Source organism: Oppia nitens, unplaced genomic scaffold, assembly GCF_028296485.1.
Source record: "Oppia nitens isolate AA-2021 unplaced genomic scaffold, nextdenovo-longstitch-racon4-pilon3 scaffold17_pilon_pilon_pilon, whole genome shotgun sequence".
Lineage (NCBI taxonomy): Eukaryota > Metazoa > Arthropoda > Arachnida > Sarcoptiformes > Oppiidae > Oppia > Oppia nitens.
In genome coordinates, this window is record NW_026533196.1 from 2,074,848 (window position 1) to 2,100,729 (window position 25,882).

The window sequence follows — 25,882 nt, forward strand, 5'->3', positions numbered from 1 at the left end:
ATATATACAGTACATCGAGAGTCTATCAATTGATACCAACAACGATGTACTCTCTCTCTCTCTTTCTTTCTCTCTCTCTCTCTCTCTCTCTCTCTCTCTCTCTCTCTCTCTCTCTCTCTCTCTCTCTCTCTCTTCATCTCAAATCATACATCTATTATGCATTTTTTCACAACTATTCTATTGTTTAACTTATATTTTTAGTCACAAAAAGAAAGGAGAATATCAAGTGTTTTACGTAATAATATTATTATTATTTATTATATAAAAGGGGAGAGAGAGAGAGAGAGAGAGAAAGAGAAAGAGAATGAAATATATTGTAAAAGAAAGGAAATATTATATTAAAGTTTTGTTGCAAATATAATATAAGTATATATATATATATATATATATTTATATTTATGGGTGTATTAATTTCGTTATCAGGTCGTGGGTGCGTCCACACCATAGGCCTCTCTCTCTCTCTCTCTCTCTCTCTCTCTCTCTCTCTCTCTCTCTCTCTCTCTCTCTACTCTACCACAACCTGTTATGCAGATGCATATTGTTCTTGTACTCTCTCTCTCTCTCTCTCCTTGTGTTTGCTCTCCCACTCCATCATTACATACCAAAGCTATAATAGATTACATAAGGGTATCGACTAAATAGTATACAATATCCCCCTAACGTATCTTTATATTACATATTCAATAATATCGGACTCAATACCTGATCTGAATATGCACTCAATATATGAGTAATGATCACTACTTTATACCATACCATACCATTTTCGATACATACCCACCATCGCCAACACAACTGTTAATATGCATCATCTGATGGCCTGTTAATGGCTGAGGAGAGCGATGCACTTAATACCTAATTTCAAACTTATTTTTTATTTGTTGTCTTTTTTTAATAAACATATTTTTTATTTATTATATTAAAAAAATATTACACATAATTTCTTTATTTATTATTATTATACAATATTTTTTACAAGTTATTTATCAATTATTATTATTTTTTTATTTTTATTCCACAAATTACCAGTTTTTATGGTATTAAGCGACTATTGAAGAGAAAAAACATTATGATATGTGTGCTAATCGTTTTTGATTCTAAACAGATAACATTTCTATTATATATCTGATTTTATATTTTCATTATTGATAACATGGATGCGATGTTTATATATAGAAATATATATAAATTTATAATAAAAACATTTTTGATTGCTATCACATTTAAGTTGCCCCGTGATATACTGAGGTATTAATAATAATAAAAATAATGATAAAGAAATTGGAGAACATTATCTGAAAATATGTATATTTTCGTTATTATTATTATTATTGTTGTTGTTGTTCATAGTGTTGGGTAAATTATTTTTATTATACATAAAAAAAACAAACACATATTTTTATATGATATGTTATGTCTGTATAAAAATATATTGACATCAAAGTACGGTATGTGAGAGATGGGAGAGCTGGGAGAGCTGGGAGAGACAGTTTAAAAAATACAGAAGAAAAAAGAGGAGTAATTGAATATAAAATTAAATTTTTATTGAAGTTTAATGTGTTGTAAATATTTTTTTGTGTTAGTCGTCATTCAATAAAATAATTTTGTTATTTGTTTTATTATTTATATTATATGATATTATTAGTCAAAGTGTGTTCACAAGTTGTGATCCCACATAATGTTGTAAAACATAGGTCGGCCTTTGCATAGGAAGTTATGTTTTTAACTAATATTACCATTTATTACTAATAATAATTAAATAAAAAATAAAACATACGTTTCCCACAAACGAGTATTTTTACATAAATAAGATTTCTTTTCCATTCAGTTTTTTTTAAAAACATGTTATCTCTACCTCCCTGTGCGCTCCTCTCAACTGTTTGTCACTATTGTATCAAAATATGAGTATTTGTTATAAAAATATTGTCTTTTATGTTAAATATGTTTATAAAATATGGTAATTGTTGTGTACTAAACACTACTGAAAAAACATATGTAACTGTATATAAACTTTTATTGTATGTGTGTGTCTATCTGTGTCTTTTTAAACTGTTTTTATTGTCGGTTAGAGTGTTGTGTACTCCGGGCACTGGGAGACTGGGGGCCAAACCATATTATATGATAAACTGCTGCTCCTCAGCGGTGGATCACTCCTTATATTTTATTATTTTGCTTCTCATTATTGCCTTATTTTTTGTGTGTATGTGTATTATGAAAAAAATTCTCGTTTGTGTTAGTATTGTACCGCAAAATCACTTTAACATTACATAACATTAGAAAAAAGTCATATTGTTTTCTAAGGTGTTATTCATAGTATTTAAAGGCGGAGATTGTGTACAACACTTGAGAGTCGGTGTGTAAGTGAATGGCAACGGATAAGGCTTTATATATATATTAAATTTTTATGAAAGAAAGTAAATGAAAGATGCGATGCCAGGCCTTGGATTGGCATCAATACACATATAAAAAGAAAGTGTGTGTACTGTATATATATATATATATGTTTAAAGTAAATGACTGGCAATGGTGTGAAGCACTGGGAGAATAAGGGCTGTGCACCTTATATATAGATTTTGACTCCTTGTGCAAAGATCTCATTGAATCCTAATTACAGTGCTTATCCTCATCTCAGTTATGCTATTTCTTTTATGATAAGCCTAAGGGCAGTGTTTTTGAGTCCTTAGCGTTACATCAATGCATTTCATAGTCTTTTTTTAAGTGTACATCACTTCATAACAATAAATATAATAATATTTGCCATATATTTTGAAACCTAAAATGCTTATATAATATGTGAATAAAGACATATATTAAAGCTTATTATAACATTAATAGTAAAATTTACAGCATATGTGAGCGCCTTTCAAATAAATTCATTCACAAACTGTTTTTTTATTATAATGTATTTATTGCTGTGATTTGATTCAAACAATGTTATACAATCTATATAAATATAACATAAAGTTATATATAACTTAATGTTTTTTATTTTTCCAAAGTAATAACATTTTCATTATATTATTAGTGTGTATCACAATTTGTATTACCGTATTGTATGGTTTTAGTCCATATCATTGGGGCCATCGATTGGTCACGAAATCGTAATAATGGCTAAAACCACAATTACACACAATGTGTAGCACTGGCAGGTATTGGCAACATTGAGAAAGAGATTGGCATTGAGAGATAAATTGTATGAACATAGAGACTAAAAAATAGATATATGTATATAAAAAAAATCAAATCAGATTTTAAGTTATATATGTAGAAAGAAAGAAAGAGAGAGAGAGAGAGAGAGAGAGAGAGAGAGAGCTCACACACTCATTATTGTTGTTTAAATTCAGTTAAACATTAGCCCATATTTTATTGTATATAATAACTTATTTGTAATTTATTTGATGGGAAAATGTTATTTGACTAACTTGTGGCCAGACTTTTGTAATGCAATTGATTGTATGAGAGCACGGAATCCGAGCCCTCGACTAACCCTAAAACTGTTGTGTTTTTGGACTGTACTGTATTTAGTTAGCCCTCTATCTCATCATAGCTACAATTATAATATTACATACCATTACATAAATATAAATACATAAAAATACTTTGTGTATATTTATATTTATTTAAACATACAATATATTGCCTAACCTTTCATGTGGTGCACATGCAATGCAATGCTCTTACAAAAAATACTATTACATATTTGTGCCTAAATAGCGCACAAATCACTCAATTATGAGATATGGCTTTCCTCTCAGTTCACTTGAATGTCTAACTTTGTTACAACTAATAAAAGTTTTCACAAACAAAATAAAATAAATATTTTAGAAAAACATTTGCTAAAAATGTTGTTAATATAGTACTTATGCATATATTAATCTCATAGTCATAATAATGTAAAATAAATTATGACTATTACTATATACAGTACTTTGGCTATTATTACATTATTATTACAATATTTTTCATCAACACTTTAACTTATCTGTTAACTAATAATAATAATAATAATAATTTTTATCTTTGTTTTTCTTGTTTTTTCAGATCCAATACCAGCGTTAGAGTATTGGCTCAATAATAGTGCAACAAATCCAAAGACATACTCAACAAATATAGACAATAATAGATTAGATGATGATTTGCCCGTATCTGATGCCAAACAAGTAGATTCATCATTAGATTCAACACAAGACGCCAATAATAAAGGTAAGAATCAGTATTTTTTTGGTTTTATTATTGCCTATGTATTGCTTTATTTCAATTTAAAGTTATTAAATGAAAAAGCAAAATATATATTTATAAAAATTCAAACAAACAATTTTCTTATATATATATATAATTGATTTGATAAAACCAAGCCTTCAAATCGACATTTTATTTGCTTATATTATGCAACACTTGACTCTTGTATTTATCTCATTTATATATATCTCATTCAATCACTCATTTATTTACTCACTTTGCGTATCCATATATTGAATAAATTGTTTTTATGATATCAGTGTTTACTAATACATGAGCTCTGGGCTGCTCTGGTAGTGACCGCCTCTTCAGATCGGGTGGTTTATTGAAGTGTCTGTACGTTTGTATGGGTTGTTGACCTTCACATCACATTATTTTGAGTCTATTCTCCAATCTCTCGGCTCTCAAAATCATATAAAGCCTTACAATAAGCACTCATATGTGTTATACAATGAGTACACTAATAGTTGGCGTATTTTACAACTAATGTCTCGCTTCTAACCTTTGCCACCTATGCCCTCACTAACAGGTGCTCCTATTGTGTATTTTATGTTGTTTTATTGTGAACGGCCAGCACTTGCCGGCACCTTTAAAAAGCAAAAGTATATACAGTTTATTCTTTAATATCTCCAGTTCCTCCAGTCAGTCAGTCTCTTCCCATTTCACACCTCTCCTCTCAATTGTAGTGATGATCGTTAAACAGATAGACATTTATGTTATATAAACTTAGGGCACACATTGTACAACACCATACAAACTAACCACACATACCATTCATAAGAGGATATATTGATATTTATGTAGTTATAAAAGCATGTAATTCACGCCAAACATTTCGTGAGGTATTGCATACCATTCCCCTATCGGATCGACATAACACTCGATTCACTTGAGTTTTTCTCTCTTTTTTCCTCATTTGTTGCATTTATTTTTTATATTTTTACATATATTTTATTATTACATAACATTTGCTATTCAAATACACATAAATATATAACAAATAGTTTATTTGTGATCAAGAATTTGTTCATCTCTTATCTAACCAAATGTTTTTAAGTATCGATAAAAATATTTTGCATAAATTTGTTGCATTTATTTTATTTTAGTTTTCTTTTTGAATGTTATTTGTAAATAAATTTCTATATAAAAGAATAAGAATATAATATTTATTTTTAATACATTATATTACATGAAAATTTTTTGCTATTTTTGCTCCTATGATACATAAATATAAAGCAGAAGTTATTGAATTTTTGTTTAACATCATTTGTGACATCAATAAAACAATTTTTTTTTAAAGTCAAATGCTATTTTGCTAAAGTTATTTGATAGGAAAAAAAGAGTATTACAATAAAATTTTAATAATTTACATACTAAGATAAAAATTACATATTGCACTTTTTATATTTATTATTTCAAAATATATATGATTTTTATATATTGCATATTAAAAAGTAAAAGAGTTTTGACGTTTGTTTCAATAGTAATAACAATAATAAACTTATAAATTATATCTTCTTTTTTATGAAATCTATTATTCAATTTTAAAAATTGTTTTATATTTAATGTATATTACATTTTTTCTATTGAATAAAAATGTCATATAAATAAAGTTTATGCGATATTTACACACATAAGTTGGGGAAAAATATATATTTTTATAATGTTGTGTAATATACTATCGTTTATTTTATATACTATATATATATATCTGTATATATCGTGAATTCACATTAATGTCTGTATATTATTGCTGACAGTATTTGTTGCTATCATTGAATCTGGTCTTTGGGTATCATATTTATCACTCATGAGATTAGATTTTGTTGTCGATTAAGACGTTTGATAGCAAATGATTGGTTTGCATTCACTAATAGAGTATGACATTTAATATATGTGAATATATGTGTCTCTCTCTCATACATACATACATAGTATTACATACATACACACTCCCTGTCCGCACAAAAAACTATAATGCATGAGAATAGTCGTCAATCTCAGTAGTGATATAATAACAAACAGTAAGACATTGGGACTTAATTTATAGGGGAAAACCATATAAAAAACTATTTTAAGCAAAAATTAAATTGAATATATATTAAGTATTTAAAACTATTTAAGAGAAAAGCAGTGAAAATAAATATCTTTAAAATAAACATAATATACCTGTCCTTGAATAGAGCACCGGCTGTCTTGTAAATTGACATAACATTAGGCTGTCCTGTTCGCCAACATTCCGTTCCGTTCGAAAATTTATTGATTTCTCTGCTCCGGTATATAACCATTTAATTCACTTAAGCCATACATATATATATATATATACCTCGACATTAGTTTTTCAATGCCCTCGCTATCTAACTCCCGGTGCAACAAAACGTTGAAATAAATATCAAATGTATTAATGTTTGTTGAAACTAATTGATAAAATCATGAAAGCATTGAATTGTTTCACCAGTTTTTTTTAAGAAATAATATTATTAATAAATGGCATTTATAGATAGTGGGAAAGACATAAATATGAATTTAATAAGTTTTTAGTTTGTTATTTAAAGTTTATAAAAATAATGCAAACAAAAAATTCATTTTTCTGGTGGATATTATTGTCAAAAAATAGTATTTTTCATTTGAGTAACAAATTGTTTTGCTTGAGCTGTAAAGTGAGTGCAAAACAGTGGAAAACATTTTAAGCGATTTTTTCTTTGAGAGACATTAAGTGATAGGAAAACACTGTATTTTCACAAATTATAGTCTCTCTCTCTCTCTCTCTCTCTCTCTCTCTCTCTCTCTCTCTCTCTCTCGCTTAGGTATATCATATTTTGACTCGTTAACTAAGTCAGTGATAGCAATAGGGGGGATAGGGGCGATGGTGATGGGGGAGAGCACGTGATGGTGGTTGAGCTCCTAGTCCTTGGCCCACTAGACAAACGACTTCACCAAAAATGAAAACAATCAGTTACGCAAAAATTGTTGGTATAGATTGTAAAGACAACACTAAAAGAGTACAAAATTAAGTTGACATAAGCTATAACCAGTCAAGTGAGGCACCGTCTACTTTCTATCCCTCTCTCTATTTCTTATTGGAGTCTATTAGTGAAACATCGGTAACATTTGCAGTGATTTCCAGTGAACGAGAGAGTCGTTAATAATCTATAAGCGCAGGTATATATTGCACCTGTTGTTCAATGTGTGAGTGTATATGTGTTTATGAGTTATGGATCGATGGCATGCATGGCCAGTGATCGAAGCCATGGCCATGGATTTTGCCATTTGCGACAAAACAGTCACAATAGAAATATCTAACAATAAATTTATGCCAATTATTTATATGTGACTACCAGTATGTATATGAGCGCTAAAATACGATACGTTAGATAACAATGAGTTTTGTGCAAACATTGCTCAGATGAGAGTCAGTGATGTATGAAATGAGTCGACTATCGCTGATTTTTTTTAGTTATTTATACATTTTATAGACATTATAGACAATTATAGACAGTATAGACATTATAGACAAGGACAGTCAGTAAAATTTATTAAAGACACCAATTATCTGTACATACAATACACACAGTGAAACACACTTATATTGTAAATGATATAAATATTAATTATGATTAGTTATATAGTCATCCGTTTATTATTATTATTGTTTTTCTCTATTTTCTCGACTTTGTCTGTTTTTTTGCTGTTGTTATAACTTATAAGTTATAACCAATCATTATATTATTCATAGCACACCTGTATTTCAATACTAATAAAATTTGCCAAAAGATTTATATATATATATATATTTGAATTTTTAGTGTTTCATAAAAATAAAATATAATAAAGTCTATGTGTGAGATAAAGAAAAAAAAGTTTAGTACAAATATTTAAATATTATTATTTATATAAATAATAGTTGTAAAAACGTTTTTGTTGCTACTTATTATTATTTAGTTTTGATACATAGTTACGACTTTTAAATTGTTTGTTTAGAAAATAATGTATAACTTATAACTTTTTTTATTATTATTATTTGTTATTAATTTATTACTATTACTACAGTATTATTATTATTATTTTAATTTTACTATACCATTACTATAATGATTTTATTTGCATTTTAGAGTTCAGTTCAAATTCATAGTTAAACTAATCTATTATATTGTTATTTCAATAACTGGACGTACGGTTTTAAAAAAGTATACTATTTGCTAACTAATAAATAATATTTTTTCTTGTATAATATTAAAACAGTCAATATATTATGTATATATAAGTTATAATATTTGTAACATATTTAATGTAATATAATGCGTGAATTATTGCTACGAGTTTAAGCCCAGCAGGTGAGCCCTAAACTAAGTTAAGAGAGAGAGAGAGAGAGAGAGAGAGAGAGAGAGAGAGAGAGAGAGAGAGAGAGACTAGCACTAAATGCTATATGGGCAATAAAAAAGTGATCAGGGCTAACAGTGCTAACTGGCTAACTATGCGATGAATGCCATCAAAATATTTTTATATCTGATGACTATAGCTTATGGGCTCATTTTGAGAAAAGTCATCACTTTTCATATAGTTTTATGTGTAATATGTGGTGTTTTTCCTAATACAACACAAATATGATACAATAAATTGTATTTATTTCATTTTGAAAACTTGTATCAACTGACTTATTATTATTATTATAACTGATTATATGATGGCAATAAACCACTTAATTGTTGGTACAATGATCTCTAAAAAATGGTTTATTATAAAATGCAAACATTGAGAGCAAAATAAAATCATAAATAATATTACCAGTTAGTTACATATAATATTAATATGATTATAAATAATTATGATTTTTATTAATATATTGTTTGCCTATTAATGTCAAAGAAATAAATGTTTTAAAAAAAGCAAATCCTTATTGCATAACAATAACACATAGCTTTGTACTATTAAAATATGCAATAATTATAATAATAATAATATTATTATTTATTTATAAAATCTATGAATGATATGATATATTTCACTGCCAAAACAACAATCCGATTGAATGATAGATCAGACTAATGAAGCTCTTTGTACTTTGCATACCATTCCTCCAGTCAATGGTCATTAAAATGAATTGCAAATGAGTAATAAAATCGACAAAATATAAATATAATCAACAAATTATATATTCATATCATCTCTTTTTATATTCACAAACGACTTTTATATATTGTCTGGCACTGGAGTAAAGTGTAAGATAGAGAGCAACCAGAAATGCATCGTATGGTAATAGTATGGTATGGCATCACCACATGTGTATGACTTAACCAATTGCTTATACCAAACAGCACACCATTAGTTTATACTGTATATACTGAATAAGCACTTGAATTATATTCAATTTAATAGTAATCACTCTTTTAAATTGAGGCCGTATTGCCATCAGATGAATAATATGTGTGATCGAAGATATGTATAGCTATTTGAAATACCCATTGCAGGTCAGACTATGCCTGCTAAGTGAACCCATATTGAAATAGGGTAATGCACCTGACAGTCAAGTTATGGGTATTGCCATATAAATGACACAATACTACTAAAATATGGATGAATATAAGGTATATAAGCATATGGGGGGCAACCGATTAATGGCTAAAAGCCATATCATTTATTACCCAATTTTATCACTACTCGATAGACTCTTTTTTCTCGCTCCCCATATCTATCGTCCCTTATTTATATTATCGACACAAACTAATAAAAATGCAAAACACGTGTCCGTCCGGATGACAACAGAGGTCTCATTTAAAGTTTTTTTTTGCTTTTTAATTGACAGCCAAAGAAAAAAATATTGAGTCGATTTCTTAAGTGGTAAGACATACGTACAGATTATATTATACTGTATATGACTTTTTCCCAAAAGCTGAACACTAAATGGTTATAAATTGATTGCTTTAAGCCATTGAATTGATAGCTTTGAAAAAGGAGTAGTAGTTAAACACAGATTTGCCAAACAATTTGTTATCCGATTTGTTGCTCAATAAAGTGAATCCAAATGCATAGTTCACACCATTATATCAACAGTATATACACACAGTATACTGTATATATATATTGTATACTCTGTTGTCACATAAATTATAGTCCAAGAAATTGTTAGGCAATCGTTTTGGTGGCAATCGATCGTTAAAAGGAAAAGACTCTCTCAAAGTAGTGGTAGACAAGTGTATTGGCAAATGTATTAATAGCCGATCCCTGACTGCTCACAGATCATGTGAAAACCTAATGATTGACTGTTGAAGTCTACAAAAAAGAGAACAAAACTACACTTATATTAAATAAATGAACGACTGATAGGTTTTTTCAAAAAAATATGGGAAACTAAATTCAATTTGAGGCTCAAAAAAAACTTCCTAATAATAAACGACTCATCGCTTTTAAATAAAAGATTATTTTTCTATTATATAATAATTTGTTGTTTTGGGAGAAGTTTTTTCTCGATAGACGCTTATTATGCCAATCAAAGACAAGATATCAATGGCTATGTCCTGTGTTATCTCTCTCTCTCTCTCTTTCTCTCTCCCGGTGCCAATGGTTTAGTGGAAATAGTGTTTTTTTTGTTGGCGTGTCGTGACATCATTAGCCATCTATCTATCAATTCTCAAGCGTCGATCACTTTCCGTAGCCCTTAGGCTTCACTTATTTAATAGTCGAGAGGCAGCTCTTTATTGACTCTCTATCTTTAGATACAGTATTTATATATACTATATCTGCTGGCAATACTGGTGACCCCCAGAATAGGAAATAATAAATGTAATGAAATAATAAACTAAACTAATAATTGAAATATACGTTTACAACTAATATTGATATACATTTCCGTTTCTTTGCTGCTGACACTCACTCTTAATATTAATATAATATATACAATAAATACAATTCTCCCATCAATTTATCTATAAGTTTGGCGTCAAATTGGCGATCATTTTACATAACAGTTGTGTCATACAAATTGAATGTTAAAAAACGACTAATAATTTAATCACCAATAATAGTAGTAATATCTGTAAATATAATAATAACGAATCAAATAAATAACAAAATAAGGAGAAAAATCATTTAAACCAATATATTCATTGAAAGCATTTTTCATCCGATAATGTAATAATAATAATAATAATATATAACATAATATGTGTTCAATTTATTGGATCAACGCTCGACTCCGACGGCAATATTTATTTTAACAATTCTTGAGTTTCGCTTTTTATATATATATATTATATCATCTCTTTCTCTCTTAACAATTGATTTATTGTATTTACAATGTTATCCCCCCTTAACACAGGATTTTTAGCTTTATATGTAATGTCTGTTTAAAATCTAATGCACATCTCTCTCTCTCTCTCTCTCTCTCTCTCTCTCTCTCTCTCTCTCTCTCTCTCTCTCTCTCTCTCTCTCTCTCTCTCTCTCTCTCTCTCTCTCTCTCTCTCTCTCTCTCTCTCTCTCTCTCTCTGGTAATGATTTATATAATGCTATTCTCATCTCATACAATGTTATATAACGTTATATTTGTCTTTAAAAAAGCGGATATCGGCCCCCAAAAACTCATATATAAAGATCAATAACTATTAAAGGCATCCTATCCTCATCCTGGTATGGCTTGTATGGTGTGTTCACACAAACATAGTATCTATATATTTATGGTTTATTGCCATTAATAAGAGACCCATGTATATCCTGTGCGATAAGCACTGGCGATCAGGCTATGGGTGCTCTCTCTCTCTCTCTCTCTCTCTCTCTCTTTTAACAATATTTGTCTCTCCCATTGATAAGTAGTTGTTTGTCATAAATTTTGGTGACTTTCAATGTTTGGCATCACATCAGTATTTGCCAGTTGTTGGCCAGCAGTGAGCTATTTATTTGACAAAATTGACAAAAGAATGTGAATGTTGTCATCAATAAGTTGTTATATTGGCTTTCAAGAGATGCCATAAGCAATAAAAAATTGTAAGACATTTATGAAAAAAGGGGAAAAAGTAGATCTCAACACATGATAAAGCCATTGAGTATACATTACAGGCCATCAATTGAGTTGGTATTGGGAGAGACGTGAGTTGATATCTTTTAAAGGCTTCCTCTCATTTCAATCAGTCATATCTAATACGGCAACAATTTTTAAGCCTAAAATCAATTCAATTCAATGCATTATATATACTGTATATCATAGGCTATTAAAGTGATGCCATTTGAAAGCATTACTGTTATTATAACTGTTGAAAAGTTATCCGTCTTTTACAATAAATTTCTGAACAAATTTTTTTTTATAAATATAATATATAGCTATTTATAAATATATTGAAGATATATAATAATAATCATAATACTAATAATAATGATAATAGTAGTAGTAGTAGTAATAATAATTGGTTTTTATAACCAAAAATTTATTACTTATTTTGAAATTCTTTTCACATTTTGCCATATTTTTTATATAACTAATATCTATCTAAACAAGAGTTATAAGCTCAGGGATTGCATCCGATAGTTCACTGATAGGGGAATTCAAATATAAACTGAAACATTAATTGCAAAATTCGGGTCATCGGTTGATTGAAATAATTTCAAATTCAAAACCAGTATTGCTCATCAATGCTATATATTAGGCCAGAAACTTATAAATAGCCCTTTCCTAATACTCCCGGTTCTCTCTCTCTCTCTCTCTCTCTCTCATTTTCTCCCATTTACTTTGATATCGCAATTATATATTCAAACCACTGATACACCATTTATAATGTTATATTAATACATATAAACTACTGATGTATGTGTTTTGCCAAACAGCTAATACCTAAACGACAATTTTAATTCAATGACTTATATCTGCTGTCAAATTGAATAACTTTAATCAAAGCCCAAACTAAATAACAAATATTTCATTCGCTTTTAATATAACTACTACTGAAAAATGTCTCTTTTAAATAGGAATCAAAAAATATTTTTATAATAATATTCAGTTTTATCATTAGATTAAAAGACGTTAGACTTATGGCACATGAATATAGATATTGTTATATTTATTTTTAAAAAATATATTTTTCATATAAATGTTTGGTAAAAACCACACCATTGCTTATTTAATTTATTAATAAAATATTTATGTGAGTTGATTATGTATACAGTACTCTAGTGTTTTTGAAGCAAAATACAGTATATTTATAATAAAATGTTACATAATTTTTTTAATACTATATTTCCACTGAAAATTGTTTTAAAACCAAATGTTATGATGCTTTATTACGACACTTGTTAACATTTGAGAGAGAGAGAGAGAGAGAGAGAGAGAGAGAGAGAGAGAGAGAGAGAGAGAGAGAGGAAAGGGAGATGTATTTGAAGTGTTTTTCCTAAAAATAAAGTTATTTACTTATAAAATTTAGTTTACAATATAATAATAATAATGGGATACATGTATACGCATACTAATTAGTGACAATTTTAAGCCCAAAAACTGTATATTATTTTCTTTCTAATGTTTTCTTTTCTATCACTGGTTTTTAATTTAAAAATCAGTCAATGGCTTCATGTTTTTGCAGGGAATTAAAGAGTTAGTGGTGTGTAATGGTATCAAACATTGATAGATATGGTGAGTGAAAGAGGCAGAGAAAGAAAGAAGAGAGAGAGAGAGAGAGAGAGAAATTTTAGAGAAAACTTTGGCATTTTGTTAACAATTTTTCTCTAATATAAAGCAATAGGAAAATGCATTTAATTCATAATCAATAGAGAGTGTATGTGTAGAGTGAGAGCACAGTTAGTTAGTAATCAACTGGAATGCACCACAAATTGTGCCCATTATTAATGCCACACATTAAAAATAATGGTCTGACTAACTTGATTTCCAACATGATTTAAGGGCTATAGATGTGTGTATAAATTTAGATAGATATGTGTGTATGTGTTTGCGTATAGCCATCAATACAGGCAATAGTAGAAGCTATCGCTAATGCAATGGTGCTCTCGAGTCAATGGATATGAGATGTTTGCACACATACATAGTTTTCTATGCCTATGATAATAGACATTTGCCATCAATTTATTGTTATTCTGTATATCACTAATTGTTTTATATATTATATATAGAAAAACTTTATCGCCATTTGTCTGTATTTGTTGGAAACAGAAAAAAAGCTAAAATTATAATTTATTGACATTATTTTGTTACGATGTATGTACAGTATGTGTGTATATATATACTGTATATATCTATACATATACCGTATAAATTGTATATCGCTATTGTATTAGCGCACAGACATCAAAAAGATATACATTTTTACGATGCGATGCCCATCATATATCTACTACTATTTTATTTATAATCAGATCTATACCATTGATGATGATAATAATAATATTATATCATATAGTAATGATAGGGCACTGGCAGGCAATGGGCCATTGCTTTGCCAATATTGACTGCACTGCTATGTATTTCCAAGAAATATTTACAATATTATGAAAGTTTCAGTAGAGCCACAAAACAATAATTTGATGAAACAATGTATAGAAATTTATATACATATTATATATATATATAATGTTGAATAGTATTGCTCAATGTACAGGTGACTCTGTATTGCACTAGTATATGATATATGATTTACAGTATATATATATATATATAAAACAGAAGCAAAATGTTTATAATTTTTCTCTAATATCATTGTTTGCCATATTTTATGTGTTGTTCACTGAAACGAAAGAAAAATAATAAAAAATAATATTTTGAGTAAAGAAAAAACAAGTTTATTAGCTATAAGTTGTTTTTAAATATATTAACCGCATATATACCGTATATACCATTAAATAACTTATAGTTTGGGTTTATTTATCTAACTTTATTAAGTAGAGTGAGTTATATAATAAGTATCATTTTGTGTGCCAAACAGTCACTACTCATTCCCTCAGCTCAATCCTCATCACAATCATTCCTATCTCTCAGAGGGCTAACCACACAATCAGAGCACTGGTAGGTATATTTGCTGTTTGAGTTAATGTTGAAGCGCACACACAACTGTCTGAAACCATAGTTTTATATTACATTATCGCACATCTAATAACTTATAGGCATACCTGCCATTAGGTAGGGAATGAGTTAACATCCAAACAATCATATAATAGAAAATTTTCATAGAGTTTGGTTTAGTTTTTGCCAAACTATAAATACCAGTGCTTATGACTGGTAGGCCTGACTTTTTGGTCGCTACTACTCGCTAGCGGTGGTACTGTACTCCAGGTGCACAACCGGTACAAATCCCTCGATGCAAATACAACTATTGCTGTTAGTATGGAAGCAATGATTTGATGGTTAACTCTCTTGTTTGTTGTGCTCCCTGTTCTTCCCAATTGTATATATATATTATATAAATTTTTATGTTTATGTAACTTATTATATGTGTATTAAATGTTTAAAAAACTTTCTTTCTGTTATAATATGTGTTATATACCCCTCTCACACACTACTAACTCATTTTTTAATGTGCTGTTTGACTGCCTTTTCTCAAATACAAATCACTTGACTTATAACCAACTTTTCATATATATTAGTGAGAGAATAGTAGTCATAAAGAAAGTGCAGTTGTATTTAGCAATGAAAAGTTTCTCTCTCTCTCTCCCTCTCTCACGGTATATAAGCTAAAAAATATATTTATGTATATAGCATACCAGTGCTTGTATATAATGTACAGTATATATAGTTTGTATAATTTATGTGTGTCTCAGCTATACTGTATGTAATTCTGTTGGCAAAAGCATTACCTGCTTTTCACTACATAACGATATATAAGAGAAAGAAAGAAAAACATATGAAATAAATGTCTTTTTAAATCTTTTTTAACTTAAAAATCGCGACAAACATTGAGAGAAATACATATTTTCCGATTTCCTTCTCTACTAATCTTTTTTTATTATATGACTTTATTTTGAGTATAATTTATGGCAAACTGTTTTCATGTAATAACACAAAACAACAATAATAATGCTAATAATGAAATATATGAAAAATTTAGCACAAATTGTCTAATAATAAACATTTCATTTATTGATGAATGTCTGCTATTGTTTGCACAGAACTGACGACAATCACAAACTCAAGCAAACGGGAAACACAAGACTTCATTGAAGACCAAAGACAAGACAATTCTAGTGACGAATTGACGACAAACTCAGAGTCAGTGATCGGACAGGTATTGCAAGCAAAGAAACAGGAGATAAATAGGAGACAATTATTAGAAGAAAGAAATGATATTATAATCAATGATAAAATGGCCGAAACAGAGAAGGAAAACAACAAAGAGGTAAGCAATCGGACATCTCTTTTGTTTTATTGTTTCAATATATTATCAAACATATAATTAAATAACTAAAATGCAATGCAATTTTTATGTCATATATTATTACCAATATTCATACTTATACTAAAAAAGAGAGTTACCATTTTGTCCTTGAAATTAGACAAAATTTAAAAGTTTAATCAATCTATTTTTTATTATATTAAGTATATAGTTATAATTTTTAAGTCAATAATTTTTATTATTTATTGTAGCAAATTTGTCAATTTTATATATTAATTTAAGTTTGTAAATTTAAATTTTTTACTGCTATATTACTTACTGCGATATTAATTACTAAATTGATTTTTAATAATTTACTTTAATTGATAATAAATTTTGTTTGATGGCCACCCTATTTCCTGACATAACTACTTGTAATATTATACATATATTATTGTCGACATTTGTCTCATATATATATATATATATATATATATATATATATATATATATATATGTCCCATAAGACATTGAGAGAGAGAGAGAGAGAGAGAGAAGAGAGAGAGAGAGAGACAAAGACACTGATGGCTAATGTAATTATGATTTAATTATACATTTGCTTCAATTCATATATACGCGAAATGCAATTTGCAATACGGTTTATGATTGAATGCATCCCTTTAACTGAACTGTCATTGAATACCGATTTTCCCAAACAATTATCTACAGAGAAAAATAAGGTCGCATTTGAATACATGATGAATAATACCCACACGTATTTTGTTCATCTATAATAATATAAGTTATTTGTTTTATATTTTTTTTAAATTATAATATATATTAATTATAATATTAAAAATAATTATTGAGATATTTTGCAATACATTTATAAATCTATTCACATGTATATTGTGTGAGTGTGTGATTTAATTATCGTATTGTGTTTATAGTTTTGTTTCACATTAAAGTATATGATTTAATGTAGGACTTGATTTTTTATATGTGATTTTGTAATATATATATATATATATTGCTGGGATTTATTTGTTGGCAAATTATTTTTTTATTAGAATAAAATAACATTAATCCATTATTATTTTTGTTAGTATTATTATTATTATTTTGAAACATACTTTTAAAATGTAATTAAATAAACTGTTATATATATCACGTTTATTGAGGTGACATTAGTGTTTAGTTGAATCGTAAAATATATACCATTTTATATGAAATGGTTGGTCTATTCGGTTGGTTTATCATCCCGTTATTGACTACTACTCTATTTGATGGTATATTAGAAATAATTTAATTGTCTGTGTTTTACTATTTTTTACAAAATTACAAAGTTATATAAAAATTTATCCTTATGTCATAGTATAAGATATAGAGAGCACCATTGGTTTTTTAAACAGTTGTATCAGGGACATATTATAAAATTGGAGCATAAAATTGATGACATTACTTGTCTTTGCCTCGTCATCCCTGTGCTCTCTCTCTCTCTCTCTCTCTCTCTCTTTCTTTTTCTCATTTGTAGGCTATATTCAGTAGTGTTTGATGTCTATGTGATGTGTGTGTGTTGGATGTGAGGGGTTGTGGCTATGATTACATGTTATTTACTTGTGTCGAGTGCTGTACTTACTCTCATTAATTCATATATTATTACTTTTAGTACAATAAATTGAGAGCAAAAGCGTATTTTTCTTCGTTATCTTATTGTGTCGTCAACTCTGTATGAGAGAGAGAGAGAGAGAGAGAGAGAGAGAGAGAGAGAGAGAGAGAGAGAGCTGATAGTTAAAGAGTAGCAGAAATAGTAAAAGAGAAAAAAGATTGAGATTTGAGAGTATAGTCGGAGAGAAAACTCATTTTTATAGTTGTAGTTTGAATTACATGCACTTCACTATAATATTTAGTAGAGTATTGGTTATATATATTATGTGCTCTTTTAATAATTAATTGCATTGAATTGAGTGCTTATATACGGTGTGTATATATTTTATATACTGTATGTATGGTTTGGTTAGGTTTTAGAGGCTTAGGAGTTGATTTGAAAAACTTCTCAATTTTCAGCGCCTGTATGTCATTGCGTGTATGACTACAGTTAGTTACCGACTCTTTCTCTCCAATTCTCTTAACTTAGTTATGAGGACTGGGATTGCCATCAAATTATTTTACTACCAATTTCTATACGTTGTATATAAATTTTGGTTATAAATTATTGTACAGAGTTAATGTATATAACAAATAATAATAATAATAGTAATAGTAGTAGTAATCGTAAGACATAACATCAATATAATGTAATAATTGTAATATTCAAGACTATATAACACTTAAATATATATCTACTTATAAGTCAGTCATAAGCGCATATCCATAGCACTACATATACAGTACATTAAATGAACAAACAATCAGTGTATCGGAGCCATCAATTGAAGTATATGTTTGGATATGAAATGTCATATCAATAAACTATTTCATGTTATGGATAGAGACTATTATTATAGATTTTGTTGTCAAAAAATGTCACTCTTTTTGTGTGTAGAGATATTGTGTGCGAAGTTTAGTCAATGCTATCAATAGCTCAGTTATGTTATTATTTCAATCACATTCTTTGCTCAGTATTTTACGTTTATTTCATTGACGATAATTGAGACAAAAACAATAGTTACGAAAAAATGAGAAAATATATACAGAAATAGTAATAATAATAATAATAATCGTAAATATTGTGCTCTTATTTTGGCCATTCTTTATGATCGGTCATAAAAAATAAGATTATTTATAATATAACGTACAGTCATGTAATCCCTATCCACTACTTTACCCGATATTAAATCCATTGATTTATTGATTTGATTTGCGAGTGAATTGAATTTAAGGCTCAATTGAGAGGAAAAGCGAGTGTTTAGTGACTGACAAACACTATGTAATACTTGCGGAGAGGGAGACAAAAGTGTATACAATATAATGTATATAATGTTTACAATCATATTAATGTCATCTTCTGTTTGGTTATAATTTCAATTATTGGTCTGATTTATAAACCTTTGTCGCAATTATTATTGTATGTCTTAAGTAAAAACAATTTTTATGGCCAGTTATCAGAAGCCAAACCGCAGTTCATTATCAGTTATTGAGCGCACATATTGTGTTGAAAAAACTTTTATAGATTTTTATACATTAGTTTTGGACTTGAAGTGTACATAAAAAACAGTTTGTGTTGTATTTAATTATATATAAAGTCTTATATTTTGCGATCAAAGTTTTATTATATTATAGTCAAAACGCCATTAATAGTAATATATTATTGTTTAGCAATTGTATGAACACTATTGGTGTATATAAATATATATGAAAAAGCAATAGAAAAATGTTATAAGCAATAGATATTGGACGCAATAAATAGTCATAAAACATGTTTAACTTATAGTTACGATAAAAATTTAAGATATTGAACCCAAAAAGTTATCATTTTTATAACTTATTGCTTTGTTTTATTTCTACATATTTACAATTTTGATACCTTATATCGATATGTAATAAATTAGTCTCTCTCTCTCTTTTCTCTGTTTTAAGCTTTGCGTCAATAATTAAATAATCAAATATATAAAACTATATATAATTATAAAACACGAAAATATAATAAATTGATTGCAAAGCATATTATATTATATAATAATAATAAAAATCACATGAATTATTGTAATAGTAGTGTATATTAGTTACATGGCATCCAATATTAATAAGCTATTGTCTAATAAGTGAATAAATATGATTAGAGTAGAGTAGAGTCACCACTGGCTATAAAAGCCATCAGTCATCAACAGGTACTGGCAATTGATTGTAATGTCAATTTGATGCAAACAATAAGCATCAATTTATAGTTGAGCAATGAGCATGGTAGAAAATTGCAAAATAGTTACATTAGGAATCCTAATTTAGGATCGGTATGTATTTGTGTGTTGATGGCATACACACACATACATACATAGAGACCACCCGGCCTTTAATGCTCTTTTGTGTACCTTTTTTGCCGCACACACCTTACCATTCAATTGCATTGTTGTTGTATTTATTGCTTTATAACTCCACGACTTTTTTATCTCTATCCTAATGCACACACAAACACACTGTAAATGTAATTTTATATATATTTATGTACACATCGATTGATATAAGTTTTAATATATAAATATATAAAACAATTTATTTCTTGTCGTATGATTGACAATATCACTGGTGGTGACTGTATCTCAAAAAATTATAATTTATTGGGAATTCATATTTATATTTAATCTTTTAATTACACTCAATAACTAACGCATTCGCAATGATGTTAAACATAAAACATTGTATATATTATTAATAATATAACAATTTATCGGCAAAACTATACATATATAGTAAATATATATATATATTAGATATTTTAAAAAATATATTTCATTAATTTTATTTATGTGTCTATGAAATGGCAATAATATATAGAGATATTTATTAACACTAAAAACTTGTTAAAACTTTTCTCACAGTTGACGCCCAATACATTGAAAATTATTAAAATACATACATATATTTGATTGTTTGCAAAGTTGTATATATTTTTATTAGTTAGTGAAGTGTATTATAATTTATGTATAAAACAAATAATAATAAGAAAGAATAAAATTACTTATTTTTAAATACAAATTATAAACATTTGTATAAACTTTGTGTTAATGTTTTGTTCATATGATTCTTCACGTCAAGACTTTGAGGTATAGCCAAGCATTTTAAGACAATTTGACAACAAATGTCAAACTTAACTAACTATTGGTGCGATGTTTGTATAAATGATATTTACTATTCAAGTCCTGATCATATTATTTGAATTTAACAAAATTTGTTAAAATAAAACAAATTTTTATTAAAAGGTAACATTAGTTTTATAACTTTGCATCTCTTGTTGTCATCTTTTGTTTAACTACTTTCCCATATATTCTTCTCATTTCTTATTTGAATAAACATTTGATATATTATATCACTTGAATATATAATTTTATCAAATTTTACTTTTAAATTTTTTTTATTGATTTATATATTATAAACCATTAGTTGAATGTCTAATAGAAATTAAAAGATAGTTCATTAAGAGTCCAATTGAAAAGTTTGTTGAATTGTGAATCCATTAGTAATAATATGTTTATAGACTCATGGTTTTAAATTAGATGTAATTTACTAATTACTATAATGTATTTGTCGTACAAATTAGAAAAACATTTAGAAAATAGTGATTATATTTATGCACATTTTGTATTATATTATATATATATATATATATATATATATATATATATCTATATAATAGATATAGATATTAGAGTTATCTGTATTTATAAATATATTTTAGTTTTGTCTTTCACTTACTCACTATTTATTCAAAGCTAAATAAATTTTGATTCAAATTAAAATCAAATAAATTTTTATAATTCAAAAAAGTCTTTGTGCGCAAAGAGATAGAGGAATCTAATGTAAAGTGCAATGCAATGGAAAAATTGGTGCTTTCACTGTACACTACTATCCCTTAGCAATCCCTGTCCAATACAAACCAGTGTTTCATTTGGCAAAAAATTACTTTAATATTTAAAAGTAATAAATTTTAGTCTAATTTTGAGTTTTGAGTTTTTGTTTGTACTGTTTTGGCTGTTTTAAAGACCAAACACACAACTATATTGCCTACACAAACAAACGACTATATAGAAAATAAGTGTCACATAGTGTACAGTATGTGCCGGTGCTGTCGGTGCTGTCGGGTGTATAATTGTAAGAGAGATGTTGATTATAGCCGATGATTCACAACTAAACAATGCTTAATATATTTGCGGTGTATGTGTTCATTGTTGTGGCTTATCTACCGATAAATACATACTATTTATACATATAATATACGCCAAACTAACCATTTTTCCGCTGCATTAATGATATGGCTTTAAATTTTCCACTTTTCTTATGCTTTACACTACATATAAAATATTTTTGGTTTACTGGCTATCGGGTTATTGCGTTTACACCATTAGTTTAACTATTATTTGAATACTATATTCACAAATAATGTTAAAATTTTTTCACCAGTAATACATAAAAGTATTGTCATAAGTGTAAATCATTTATATAATAATTTTGAAGCTTATGTTTATTTTTCATTAAATATTTTTTAACTAACAAAATAAATAAATTTTATTAACTTTGAAAATTTAATGTGTATTTTAAATACAGCACAAACTTAACTACCAAATTAATTATAGTATATATTTCATTGATTTTCATAAAATAACACTAATTCACTTCAATCATTTCATAAATGGCTTAAATAATTAATTTAGAATTTTTTTTAATTATTTTATTATTTATAAAATATTTGGTTTCAAGGATTTTAATAATATGTATCTAAAGTTATGCTTAATATTAATCACGCATTTATTCAATAATTTACTTCAATATTTAATTTAGCAAAAATGTTTTCATGTAATATTTTGAAACAAACTTTTATTATTTCAATATAATATTAAATACATTTTCATATCATTATTGATATTAATTTTGTTGTTAAGCTAATCAGTTATTAAAATACATATATTTTAATAATTTATTGTTAAAAAAGCCATAAATTCAATACCTATTTAATAGCATATCATATCTCATAGAGTATATTACATGATATGAAAATGAACTGAATATTAGGTTTAAATTACTGTTAATTGATATATAGTAATATAGAGTGTATTAAAATTGATGTCATATAATATATAAATATCTATATAGAAGTTGATTATATCTATAGCTTTTCAACAATAAATTAATGCCTTTTAATATCAGCACAACATATATTTATTATATATAAACTGTATTAATGATATTCAATGATGGGCTCCATTATAATTGTGACCATTTTTGTCATCTCTTTTAATGATCACTACAAGAGAGAGAGAGAGAGAGAGAGAGAGAGAGAGAGAGAGAGAGAGAGAGAGAGAGAGAGAGCTGTGCTCTCMTTGATATTGAGTTTAGATATAATAGCATTTTCTTTAATAAAACTTTTTTTGTAATTTTCATTTTCACGTAATAATGTTTTGACGAAATTATCAATGAATTGAATGGCAATTGTGTTCACATCCCATGTTTTTATATATACTATACATAKTATGTGCTGTTGTCAGTGTTGTGGAGGGCAAGTGTGTGTGTGTGTGTGTGTGTGTGTGTGTGTGTCATGAATGGCCTGCAATCCCACCCACTTTCTTGATGATTGTACCTCTTTGTGTGCATTAGATGATTATGATTGCCATCCATTAAATGATAGCCTAAATTGCAATCAACCCGTAATAGTTGTGAATATGTCTTCAGCTCTAATTGTAGGCTATATTTCCTATTCGCCTCTTTTTATATATTATTATTATTATATGATAGATATTAATATTATTTATATACAATCATAAGTCCTAATCGTTGGGATACGGCTTATAGAGTGCTTTGTTAAGTATAAGACATATGACTGGTGCCAATATAATGATGTTGTCTTTATTGCACTGTTTGATACTGGATTTGGCTCAGCCTCTCATTCCCTTATTTTTTATACAAATAAAGATCTTATATTATATAATATGCAAACTGCGAGCCATTTGCTTGAAAACTTGCTCTCGTATTACATGTAAAACTAATTTTTTAATATTTACGATATTATTGACTAAATAACATTCATCTAATTTCATATAAAAACTTATTGTTTATTACTTGTTATTAATAAAAAAAAAGTCGTCACATAAGTATAGGTAAAGAAAGTGTTTATAAAAAAAATTTATGATTTAGCTATTAGTTGTGTTAAATGAAACAATTTTTTCACTTATATAATACATACAATAATACAGTATAAGGAAATATAATGAGAGAGAGAGAGTCAGTAGTTTTTAAAAATGTGATTTCGCTGTTTGATTGCACTGTGATTAACATAAATTGTTTTTCTCTGTTCAAACACTATTCAAAATAAATTTTACACAAAACAATATACAGAAAAAATAATATTATTTTATTTGTTGGCTTTTTGTCTGCAAAATTTCTACTCAATTTGATTTGGCAAATGACTCCTAACTCTAACCAATCTTATTAATTCTGGCCATTCACTTGTGCTCTCTCTCTCTCTCTCTCTCTCTCTCTCTATATATATATATATATATATATATATAATAAATATGTGTTATTAAAATATGAAAATAATTATAGTGTGGGTCCACAAAAAAATTAGAGAAAGAGAGAGAGAGAGAGAGAGATTTGTTTAACTATAATATTATTTAAATGAATATATAAGAAAAGCGAATGAAATTAATTAAAGTAAATGAATGGATGAAATGTTTGCAATTTGTATGAGATTTACATTATTGAGTATAATTTTTGCGGTGCAATCAGTTAGTAGTAATCCCTCTCAGATTAATTTTTTGTCAACATTTTCTCATAATATTAATATTTGTTTGTATGAATAGATATACTGTATTTAATGAACTATCATACAGTCTATTTGTCGGCATAAGTTTTGGTTATAAAAATAGTAATAATAAGTAATAATAATTTAACGTAAATGACAATTAGTGCAAACGTCACATATGCTATTCATATATATATATTTATATTTAGTTAAATAAATGATTTACATTAGTGTTTTGTGTGCTCTTAAACTTATGTATTAATATTTAAGTTTTAGCTCAAACTATGATATCTATGTATTTTAATTTTAATATTTGAGTGAATCTTACGCCTCATTTCGATATTATGGCATTTAATCCCAGTTAGGGCTTAGTGTGTTGTCTGGTCGGTTAGCTTTTGACTGTTATAGTATTGTCACAACTTTTACTAATATTGTCTTTTGTTATGAACTAATAATCTGTTCATTTCATAAACTTGTGATTTTCTCTGTCTTTCTCTCTATTTATCTCTTGAGAAGCACTGGCATCCCATTCCTCTTATTATATACTCTATGGCCATATATTTTACTTATCCATTATTAGTGTACAAACTAATAGAATGTATATAAATATTGCAGGGATTCGTTAGCTCATGAATATTCATTAACTGGGCTTTAATAACAGTGCGCCCCTTAATAACGATTAACAACTTTTGGCTATAAATACAGTCATCCATAAGGTTATAGCGATAGGGCTATAAAGGGCTTTATAGTCGTTGACTTATGGCATTGCATTTGCTCTGTTTGGACGGTATTGCTATCGATGCCTATGCTATGCCTATACACACATCATATCTAAACCCAATTCAATAGTTGTAACTCTTTGAAGCAAAACTTTTAATGTCTTTTAAACGTTTTT

The 25,882-nt window shown here is 27.5% G+C and overlaps 1 protein-coding gene across 4 annotated transcripts in view; it reads left to right on the forward strand.

Moving 5' to 3' along the window:
- Positions 1 to 25,882, forward strand: part of LOC128965570 (homeobox protein cut-like) — a 162,417-nt gene that overhangs the window by 125,617 nt on the left and 10,918 nt on the right. For all 4 annotated transcript variants that reach the window (XM_054312274.1, XM_054312275.1, XM_054312278.1 and 1 more), the window contains 2 exons: positions 4,042 to 4,203; positions 16,333 to 16,559. In XM_054312274.1, coding sequence (XP_054168249.1) covers positions 4,042 to 4,203; positions 16,333 to 16,559 — 389 coding nt within the window. The remainder of the gene's footprint in view (positions 1 to 4,041; positions 4,204 to 16,332; positions 16,560 to 25,882) is intronic.